The sequence below is a fragment of the Chelonoidis abingdonii genome, chromosome 4 (genome assembly GCF_003597395.2).
Source record: "Chelonoidis abingdonii isolate Lonesome George chromosome 4, CheloAbing_2.0, whole genome shotgun sequence".
Taxonomy (NCBI): domain Eukaryota; kingdom Metazoa; phylum Chordata; order Testudines; family Testudinidae; genus Chelonoidis; species Chelonoidis abingdonii.
In genome coordinates, this window is record NC_133772.1 from 13,937,556 (window position 1) to 13,949,125 (window position 11,570).

The following is an 11,570-nucleotide window of genomic DNA, read 5'->3' on the forward strand; positions in this document are numbered from 1 at the left end:
AACTGCGGGCACCTTTGCAACTTGTAAATCTGTGGCCAATTGGGGTTGTTTAGCCCCAATAGCCTGGGGAAATGCCAATCAAAGTAACTGTATTCTGCTTCTGCAAAATTCCCTGTGGTTTCATTTGGACGTGGGACTCCTCTTTGCTTCCTGCCCTGGGCAGTGGTGTCATGCGACTGCGGAACAGCTGCTGTGGGGTGGCTGCGTTTCAAAGGTGGATGGAGGGTTGTCTGTTTCTGAACGGCACCACACCCCAGTATACAAAGTTCTTTGAGACAACAGATGCTATATGAAAATACAAGACCATATGAACAAGGAAGTCTTGTCTGCTTACAAGTGAATTCTAGAACAATACAGACCTCACCCTTTAAGAATTCTGCTGATCTTACAGAAAGGAAATGCTATTTTTTTTACAAGGACTCATTGTTTCAATGGACTTCACCCTATAGGGCAGGGGAAATGATAAGGGCCAGGTCCACACCCCAGAGTCGGGGAGACTTCAATTTCAGCAAGTTATCCACTTCCCCCTCAGCCAAACTAGCCACCATCTCACCATCTCCATTATGGGCTCTGATTGATCTCTGCAGGTAGCCTGCAATGAAACCCAAAGGCCAGCCGGAGCTGAACTGGGCTGGCACTTTCCCCAGCTGACCTCTGCTTCCACGGAGGCCGTTCCCATAGACATGTACAGAGAGATAGTGCCCAGACCGAAAACCTATGATCCAAACACCCCAACCTTGGAAGGGTCCTGCTCCTGATCCGAAGGGTCAAGTCCCCATACTGACAGAGACAGGAGTACAAGAGTTCAGCTGTTAGATTTTGTTTGAAAGGCAACAACAGGAGCCATGAGCTGTACTGCTCTTCCACCCCATCCTGCATCTCTCCTGCCTTTCAAAAAGCACAGGTTACCTGAGGCCGGTTAACCTCAGTGGGCCTCTTAAACGCACGCTAGGGAGTGGCTGCAGCATTCCTCTGGATTGTACAATGTTATGTGGGCCAGGACATGGGGGTCGTGCAAGCAGAGGGCCGTCCGCTAGGGGCAAAGACTTTGAAAATACTCTCTAGCATCTGCTAGGCGCTCGGTACCTTAACATCCCGGTGTGCTATGTTAATCGAGTGCAAGTACTGGATGGCTTCTCCAATGCTCTTCATTATTTCTGAAGCCTCTAGAGGAGTTAAAGAAAATGTAAAAGTGTTTAAAACTCAGCAATTTAAAGTAAAGCCACTCCCCAAGATGATACATGTGCACCTCTGAAGGCAAGAGCTGGAGAGCGCCACAGAGAAACCCTCAGAGTCAGAAAGCAAAGAAGCTCTTGTGCCTGAAGTCTCCCTTTCCGAGCAGGGTTCTTCACATGGGACCTGCCCGCGAAGAGAGTAAACCTGCTACAATCACATACAATAACAGGGATTTGGGGGCACACCAGCCACTGGCTTTGACCCTAGACTGTTCAGTAGGCTGAGCTCAGTATGGCTAACAGAGACCACTGCCTGCCACTTTGGACAATGGAGAGACGAAGAGATTTGGATAGTCAGAAGCTCAGCTCTCATACTTAGCTGCAAGGTGGCTGGAGAGTGCCGGTGCACACAAATCTGAGATTCAGGCAGGATTAGACCTGGCTAGGAAAAAATCTTGCCTCCCTTCCCCAAGGAAAAATTTCAGTGACAATGGAAATTTTTTTCCTTTCCAACCTTTTTCTGGGGAAAAGAATCAGGTTCTCTTAAAATTACCTACATTTGAGAGAGTGAGAGAGAGAGAGAGAGAGAGAGAGTGTGTGTGTGTGTGCGCATGCGCGTGTGCATGTGCAGAAGTTCCAGCCAGCTCTAAGGCAAGACATTTTCACTCAACCAACATAAAACAGACAAAGGGTTAAAAAAAGCCCTCGGTCCCCTCCATACCCCGTTCCGTGAAGGCCTGGTCTCCCCTATCTTGAATTCGACTGAAGAGCTCCCCACCATCCAAGCTGAAATACAGAAACAAGTGGAGTTAAAGGTGTAGCCGCTACCTCCCCCACCCATCAGGCCTCTCCAGTGGGCCTTCAAGATCCTCTCTGATAATTCCAAGCCAAAAACAGGGCCAGGAGTCGCGCACCAAGCTTTGGCAAGAAGTCCCAATACACATTGCAGGGAGTGAGAGATCTTGCAACATTTCTGGCTTTGTTTCCAAGTTCAGGGAAATTAACCTCCCTTCCTCCCACACCCTGCCTCCAAGTTTGCCCCTTTTGCAACCCCTCCATTTTCAGGCCGTTTTCCCCTCTCCAGAAAGCAGCAGAGAGAGACTGCACAGCACAGGACTCCCTCCACTGCAGGCAGGCGGTGGGCCAGCACCTGTGGATTTCCTGGCCACATGAGAGCAACCATACGGAGGCACCTTTCAAATAAAGAGAGCAGATTGCGCTAGAAACACCAAAAGTTTCCAGCCTAGCTAGCCTACTTTTCAGCAAAAGTCACCGGAGGTACATTCAACCACACAAGTAAGGAGGCACTGAACTCAGAGTTCCACTCAGCTTGTGTGCTCAGGTCACACCACCACACAAGCTCCTGTGCCAGTCAGTCGCCTGACAAGCTGGGTGGCCGGCAATCGGCAGACTGACTGAGCACAAGGGCTAATGGGACAAAACATAGCAGCACCCTGGTGCTCAAAGAGGCTCTGCCCCCGGCAGCTCCCACTGATTTCACAGACCCCAGGCCTCAGCCCGGTGGCTTTGGTCTCCCAAAAGAGTTCTGGCTTTTGAAGCCACTAGCTCAAGTTATGCAGAGTGAATGAAGCAGCTAAAATATTTGAATACAAAGCTAACTTCCGTATTCCTCCAACAGCCAGATAGATACAGAGGTCTTGGGGCTATAGCACTGGCTAAGGACTCAGTTCCCAGCTCTGCCAGACTCCTTGAGTGACCTTGAGCAAGTCACTTAGCCTCTCTGTGCCCACGCTCCCCATCTAGGGGAAACGAGATTTCCTCTCTTTATCTCGTCGAGCGATTTGGGGTAGGGACTGTCTCTTGGTACGTGTCCACACAGCGACTAGCACAATGGGTCCCAAATCTCAAACAGGCTTCTCAGCACTATCCCCGATACAAATAACAAACACAGAGCCGAGCTATGCGATAGAGGGTACTGAAAAGGACAGAGAATTTGTGTCCATGCTAACAGGTTCACAGCCAAGTACTGAGTTACAAACGCCCTGGATCTGAACGGAGACACAAACATACCTGAGTCACAGGGGTGTATGGGGACACTGCAACCGTGTCTGTTTCCTCTTTGGTTACTTTCCATCTTATACAGGGCCATCCTGGCAGTATGTAAGCCTATTCCAGTCCATCACGCTCAGGCTAGCTTTAAAATAGCAGGTGGCTATTAAAGCAATGCTTCAACTGGTTTCACACGCACATTTGACAGCACAGTGACCAGCTTCCTATTGTTCATTCAGACATTGCTGTCTCTCCACGTACACAGATGAGCTTCTCAAACCTTCTCTGCCAGCGGACGCCTGGGATCTCAGCACAACTATCGGAAGAATCTTCCCACACAGAGAATTCAGAAGGCTCTTGTGAAACAGATCAGCAGCCTAACCTTTGCAAACCCTGAACTGCTCCTCTGTCTCCCCCTCCCTGCCCCCTGACAACCTGTTGAGCCTGTGCCATGGGAGACGTTTTGGCAAAGAAGCTGCATTAAAAATCACAGCTGTGGTTGGCATGTGGTTTTGATACTTTCCCCTTCATTCCTCCTTCCCCGTATCAAACTTCTGAGAGCACCAGACTCACTCAGACATTGCTGTGACACCAGCCTGTCACTCTCTTCCCTGCTCCTTGCCGGTGGTGTGGCCCTGGTCTGACAGCCACTGCTGCCCAACAACCAGCTCAGCCCCACACATGACAGCATGGCTGGCACTTCAAAAGCTACCAACACCTTTTGTATGGCAAAAGCTGGTCTGGTTTATGAAGAACTCTTTGCATGTGAGAATATGATGAGTTCTGTTACAACAAGAATAAGGATCCATGGGCCATACGCCTGCTTACCTAGCTCCAGATTTTCCAAATGACTCCGCAACCAGCAGCTCACACTCCAGCCCCAGTTCTGGGTACTGAGCACTTGGGAAATCTGGCTCCTGAGTGCCAAACTACTATATCTCTCAGTGGCTTTGTTTTTCACTGATCATAGAAAGCCATTTCCCTCCTACCAACGCCCTCAGTCATTACAAGAACTCCTCCTACACACTGAGGTTAGAAATCAAACCTTCCCACCTCATGCAAAACAATTCTCAAGGGCTATAATAAAAAATCTTGTGCATTTCTATGGCAAATTCTGTTTCAGTTCAAAGATCATAAAGCATTCTACAAACGTTAAGCAATATTTTCACGCCATGATGTGAACATGTATAAAAAAATCCATATGATAGATGAGGAAACTGAGGCACAGAGAGATAAAATGACTTGCATAGAACCACCCAGGGTGTCAGAGTCCAGGAGTTCCTGGCCCTCAGCCACGTACTCTGACTAATATGCCATGCTGCTTTCAAAATGTTTGAATTAATGTGATGGCAGGGTCAGAGGTAAACCCTGTGAATCTGTGGGACATGGCCTTTCCAAAAGGCACATGGCCCAGCCTTCAGCTACCGATACTTAGAAATGTTGGCAGCCAATCATTCACATGCTCAAAGCACACATGGTATGAGGCACTGGGAGCCTGGGCACCAGTTCTTTCTAGATGATCCCCAATATCCTAAGATTTCCCATGCATTTTCCACAGGTTGCACAGCTCTCTATAGCGACGGCCTCCCCTGAGAGAAGAGATGTGGTCAAGTGGGAGGAGGGATTTGGCTTGTTTCTCCTCTCACACAACACTTACCACTCCATAACTATAAGCAGGCACTTCCTCCCCTGGTACAGGTTTTCATAGACATCAATGATCTTTACAATGTGGGCACACTGAGATGCCCTCCAGTGGAGTTCAACTTCCCTGCGGGCTTTGGGGCAGTCCTGCAGCATCTAAAAGAAAGAATGAAAATTCAGTCTTTTCTCCTCCATGCAGCAAAATTTCCAAAATCACAATTTTGTCCAAGACACTTGAACAAAAGGTTCTGGATTCAAAAGGTCTGAGATGTTGCCATAACACCATGACATTCTGCTTATAAAGCTTTCATGTGCTCTCTATTAGACCTCTCCAGATAGATCAGGGAAAGATACAACTAGGGGCATGAAAGACAAAGTAAAGGAGACTGATGCATTCTCGTCCATTATTATTTGGTATGAGAAAACAACCTGTGAGTTAAGTCTAGCCCTATACAATGCCTGGAGCACCATCTAGTGAAGAATATGTGCAATTCTAGCCATTTGGTTCTTAGCCAACGCATAACAAAGCAACAGCTATTAGAGGTGTACAGTTGTGTCATTAATTCCTGCTTGAGCGTAACTTGGGAAATAGCTGCCCTTAAATTAATTGAACTTGCAAGTAAAGACCAAAGACGTCTATACTAGCAGCAGGAGGCCTGCACTTACTACATCTTTAGATCAACAAGGATATAATAATTGACATTCTCCAGGGAAAGCCAGACTCTGCCTTAGGGGTTATTTAATTTTTTTACTGGGAATAGACACTGCAACCGTTCACACTCAGCAAAGGCAGATGACAACGTTACCCTGGTACGTTCTGCTTTCTCTCCCAGCACTTAGCTGTGAAGTCAGGTTCAGAAGTACCACATCTCAGCCCACCACTGAGCTGCACCACAGGATTGGTGCAATAGGACCTTCGTACTGAGCATCCGTGATGAAAGGTCAGGACAAGTCAACTCACACGCGGGGGGTGTGGGTGACATTTTGGAGAGTGCTTCCCTGGCAAAAAAAAATTTGAATAGCTAATTCACAAGGCTCCTCCTCTGGGGTCCCACATCAGAGTCTACCCCCCATGCTTTGGCAGAGGGATGCTCAATGCTCCCTTCAATGACCCCACACGTGCAAGAATGGAGAGGAGGAAGTTTGCCTGAGCACAGTATGCAACACCCCTTCCTTTTTGGAGGCAGAGGAAGCTACCTCCACAGCATTTCCAGCCTGTCTGCTCAGGTAGCAAAAAGCTCTGCTAGCAGCAGTCTTTAAAAAATCACTCACATAACATCAGCACCTGACATATTAACAGGGTTTACGGTCTATCCATATGTAGGACTGATGGTCCTTTGGAGCCCATCCCCTCCGTGCAGCACCAGCCGCATAAATGGAGTTCAGCAGAGAGCAGCTGTTTGCATTCTCTGGCAGACGGTGCCATCTAGTGGCAAAAAGTGGCTGCATAAAAATTCTTCCCATTCTGTGGATCTGAAGTACACACAAGCACATGTAGAGGAGCTGTTCATCACATCACTCCCAGCGGCTTGAGCTTCGTATTGGTCAAAGAAATCAATCTACATTATAAACATCTGCAAAATCCTAGTGACTTTTTTTTTTAAGTCACACTGTGCACTTATGCAGCGCCTTTCCCCTGAGGAGCTCAAAGAGCCATACAAACCAGAGCAAGCTAAGGTTATGTCTACACTGCCAGCGTAAGTCAACCTACGCGACAACTCCAACTACGTGAATAATCATTGGGTCTACACCGCGAGGGTCGACGAGAGAAAATCTCTCGTCGACTTATCTTACTCTTCTCATCAGGGGTGGAATACAGGGGTCAACTGGAGAGCAATCTGCAGTCGATTTCGCAGGTCTTTACTAGATCTGCTAAATCAACCACCAGTGGATCGATCCCCGCTGTTGTGTAGACCTGCCCTCAAGCCTCATCACGTTCCTTTGAGGTATGCCATCATCATCATTCCAATCTTACAAATAGGGAAACTGAGGCATGGATAAGAAAAGTGATTTTCCCAAGATCGCACAGTGGGTTAGTGATACATGGGGGATAGTTCACACTCCTGACCTCATGAAACAGGTTTCTCTGCTGGGATTATTCAGTCCATTGGATTCAAATTAGAGCAATGTTACAGACAAATCAACAGTAAAGGCTAATTGATAGATACTGAATCCATCAACTATACCATTAAACATCTGAAAGAGGGTCAGAGGAGAGTATTACTACTCAATGACTTGAAAGGTCATCATGGATTGGTCCATTTATGATCTTGCTGAGTTGCATGAGTCTGGTTTCCTTAATTACATCAATTTACCCAATAATTGCTCTTAATAAAATAGTTCTCTGGAGCACATTAACTAACTTCCTCATCCAATTACTGTTATTGGAGCACTGACTACTGAAGGACATTGGCAAAATGTTTCTCTTCGAGCATTTACGAGGCTGGACCTAGAGTGGTGGAGGGGAATTATGCTTTTGGTACATAGGGAACTGTGTTGGCATCCACTGAAGTCAAAGGCAAAATGCCCCATCAGTTCAGTGGCAGAAGTATCAAGCCTCTACATAATAAATAGAGCTGATTATAAACAGCAAAAAATGCTAGTGTGAATTTAAATTGTTTTTATTGATTTTTCAAAGTTTCAAAAATATGGCAATGAAATATTTTGATCTCTGAAAAAATTTAGAGCTCTATGACTGGCTAAAAAGAAAAACAGACACACACATACACAAATGAAACTTTACATATCAATATTTTCCAAGGAGTTTGTTCTAGTAAAAAATTAAAATTTACAATTCCCATGGGACCTTTGAGGATCTGGGCCTGTGTGTTCAGTGCTACTGCTGATGTCTCCCAGCTTAGAGGGACATAGGGAGGTTAAACATGCTTTTAAAATACAAGCTTCTTTATCTGTGTAACTAGCATCACCTCAGATTACTAGCAGAGCAGGGCATACGACCATACCTGCTTTGAGCAGTTCTGCCCATTAACTGTAACAGCCTGCTATATTCTCACAGCTAAGTGGGAGATAGCAAGGTCCACTGGATTGGGAGTCAGGAAACCTGGGTTCTTCTTGATTCAGTTGCCGTGAAACCTGGGGCAAGTCCGTTTGAGAGATGAAATGACATGTCCAATCATCTAGTGGAAGTGATAAATGCCTGGGCTTTATGGTTCAAATGCTGCCAAGGAATGGCAGAAAGAATGAAAAGTTTGGAAGGGGAGGGAAGGATTTAATTTTAAATTTTCTGAAGATATTTTCTATTGGAAATATTAGCATTACAGATGGGATGTTTGAGAGGGTCCATTTAGCTGCTGTGGATCCCTTTAAGAATTGCTACACTGGATGTGGAACATTAAATATCCACAATTAAGAGCCCAAGAATATCCCAACTGGGTGCTATGGATACCTCAACCATACAGAATTAATGTTGGTTGGGGAACATACACAGCATGAGCTCACACCTCAGCACCACACAGAAAGCCCATTAGCTACACATCCCCCAGAGATTATTTAAAAACCCTATCTCATGCATTTGGAAGACAAAATAAATAAGCAAGATTCTCTCTAAATAGTACGTTTCTCAGCTTTTCCAGCAGGAGTCAACAGCTCTTTAAGGAGTCCCCTAACTTCCACAAAGGCTGCTCACAGCTCTCCGGTGCCGGAAAGATTTGCTAGTCTGCCAGAGTCTATTAATTACCATGTTTGTCGGCATAAACAAATAGCCTTAAATATATGCAGCAGACTCCTAAATACAAGACAACAAACGCGTCTTACACAAAGCCACATATCCTCCCTCCAGCAAGTATCTCATGGCTCATTGTTGCATGCATGCTGTTAAGTAGACTGGATATTTGTCTTACTGATTCTCTATCCAGGCTCTTGCTGAGGTCTGCAGTTCAGTTTAATGGCAAAGTTTAGCACCAGAGCTGGGCAACCCAGGTGGAGAGGTATCTATCTACCCTTTCCTAGGAAACTCACCATGTGTGGACACTCAAATGCCTAGCTCAGCTCTGTTCAGATTTACACATTGTCCATCTAATTTTATGTCCTTCGGCAGCACATGGCCTCAGATTAAGAATAAAAGCACAAGCTTCAGGCAAACGGTGGTTTGGAAAGGCACAAGCTAGAACATCAATGGTGTACTGGTGTGTGCTTAGGTGTGTCACAGCAAGCCAGACTGTATTACATCCTTAAGGGAAGAGACTCCCTGTGGGGGATAGAACAAGGTTAGGGACATATTCTGGGACTTTTCTTTTACCGGGGGAAAAAAAAAAAAAAAGCAATTTTGGCTTCATTTTACAACAGGAGTAATAAAACCACCTCCTCCACTGCCTCTCTCAGCCAATACGGTACAGTTGGAGAAGGCCTGCATCCAATCAGTTTCCTGGGCTCGAGCCAGCCTCACCAAGCTGCACCATCTCTAGCTCTTCAGCTCACGCAAGGTCGAAAACGATGTTCTAATCTCATCCAGGTTTCCTCAAGCAAGCCTGTCGGAACTGCCGAAAGGCCTTCTAGTGCTAAGTTCACCTACAGACTGCGTCACGAGCAGCTGACTCACACCACGAACAGAATAACCAACTTCTGCCACCCTCAAGGCAAAAATGGCACCCTGGGCTTAATTATTTTTTTCACAACACTTTTTTAATAGAAACGATGCACTCCCGTGACGACTTTCATCCAAAGAACCAAAAGACCTTTGCCAGGTTAAAGCCAAATATCACCCCTCCACACACAGACAAGAAGCAGCAGTTTCCCCCACTTTACAGAGGGTGATACCAACAGCACATAAGGCAGTATGGTCTAATGGACAGTGCATTGGACTGGGAGATGGGAATCTATTCCCAGTTCTGCCACTGACCCTCTATCTATTCTGCAGTTTCCCCTCCCACTCTCAGTCTGTTCTGTCCGTTTGGATTGCAAGCTCCTCGCTATGTATTTGTACAGCATCCAAGACAAGAGGCCAGTAGGTGTTACTGTCATTTAGGATGACCAGACGTCTTGATATTTTTGGTACCGTCCCAATATTGGGGGCTTTGTCTTATATACACACGATTCCATCATCACCCCGAAAAAAGAAATGTCTCGATTTTTCACACTTGCTATCTGGTCACCTTACTGTAATACAACGGTTAAGCCACTTACTCAAAGGCTGACACAGTGAGTCAATGGTGGAGTGGGGGATAGAACCAGGGAGTTCCAGCTCCCAACCCCCTGCTCTAACTACGAGGTGACACTGCCTCCTACCGCTCTAGCTGACGCCTTCGAGGAGCAGTGGGCGCTGTCTGGGGTTCTCTGCTCGGTGTCCCCGTCAGGCTCCCTTCTTATGACCCTCTGACCACACTCCCATCCCTGTTCTTTTATTAGTTGTCCCCTGTAATCAGTGGGCTTCTGTGGTCCTGTGGGTCTTCCCCTTAGGCTGGGGGAGGATCCTTTAGCAGTGGGCGGGCTTTGCCCACCCACTTCCCAGAAACCCAATAGATACAACCCTATTGGGAGTTGGGCATCTGATTGCTAAAGACAGGAACACTTCTGTTACCTGTTTTCAGGTAAACCTGCAGCTTTGGGGCAAGTAATTCAGACCCTAGGTCTTTGTTGGAGCAGACGAGTGTCTGGCTCAGCAGGACAGGGTGCTGGAGTCCTGAGCTGGCAGGAAAAACAGGAGCAGAGGTAGTCTTGGCACATCAGTTGGCAGCTCCCAGGGGCATTTCTGTGATACAACCCATCACTGTCCTTTTTCAAGAAGCTGACCAAATGCTTCACTGAGGCTACTTAGAATCAAATACATAGTTACAAGCCAAAAGTTTTCAGTAAAAGGCTCTGCACAGAAGCCGGCCAGAAAAGCTTCAAGGAAACCCAAGCTACGACTGGCAACTCGGTGTCAGCAAACAGCATGACAGCTCCTGGAAAGAATGCAGCACCAAGCCACAGCCTATCCAGATATAGCCAGCCACCCTGTATACACACACTCAGCACAGAGCTAGGGGCCCCAGCTGAAGCCAGGCACATTCCACAGACTGTCAAACCTGCATTCCAGGCTCAAAGAGGTTCCCCGAGGGGGAAGGGAGAAGAGGAGGAAACAAAAAGAAAAGCCACTAGCCTAGACTGGCTATTAGACAGAACTGCATGGTGCATTCCTGGCTTGGAGGCCAGGGAGCAGCTAAGAAAACAAAAGAATCACTGCGGATTTCCCAGGCCCAGTCAGGGAGCAGACAAATGCCACCTCTTACTGACAAATCCTCACGAATGTAACAGGATAGGAATCCTGAAGCCCTATCGAGAGTGAGATCCTTGTTATGAGTTTTCAAATCATCTTACCGAGTTCTAGAGCAGGAATAAGATTCTCCATTAGCTGCTGAACGACATTTCCTCAAGAGGCAGTTAGTTATTGCTTCTCTACTGTACAGAAGAGAGAAGGCAGCAACTCTTGGGCATGTAAATGAATATGCTTCGTTTTGTTTTTAAACCTCTCTCTCTCTCAGGCCTGGTCTACACTACGCTGTTAAACCGATTTTAACAGCGTTACGCTGCACCCGTCCACACTACACTGCTCCTTATATCGATTTAAAGGGCTCTTTAAATCGATTTCTGTACTCCTACAAAACGAGAGGAGTAGCGCTAAAATCGATATTACTATATCGGATTAGTGTTAGTGTGGACGCAAATCAACGTTATTGGCCTCATTATTTTACAGTAGCTACCCACAGTGCACCGCTCCAGAAATCGACGCTACCCTCGGACCATGGA

At 46.6% G+C, this 11,570-nt stretch overlaps 1 protein-coding gene across 1 annotated transcript in view; it reads right to left on the reverse strand.

The window, feature by feature from the left end:
* MAPKAPK2 (MAPK activated protein kinase 2) overlaps positions 1-11,570 on the reverse strand; it is a 93,939-nt gene that overhangs the window by 8,407 nt on the left and 73,962 nt on the right. The window contains 3 exon segments of the mRNA XM_032792542.2: positions 1,087-1,166; positions 1,897-1,961; positions 4,843-4,982. Of these exon segments, the coding sequence (XP_032648433.1) occupies positions 1,087-1,166; positions 1,897-1,961; positions 4,843-4,982 (285 nt within the window).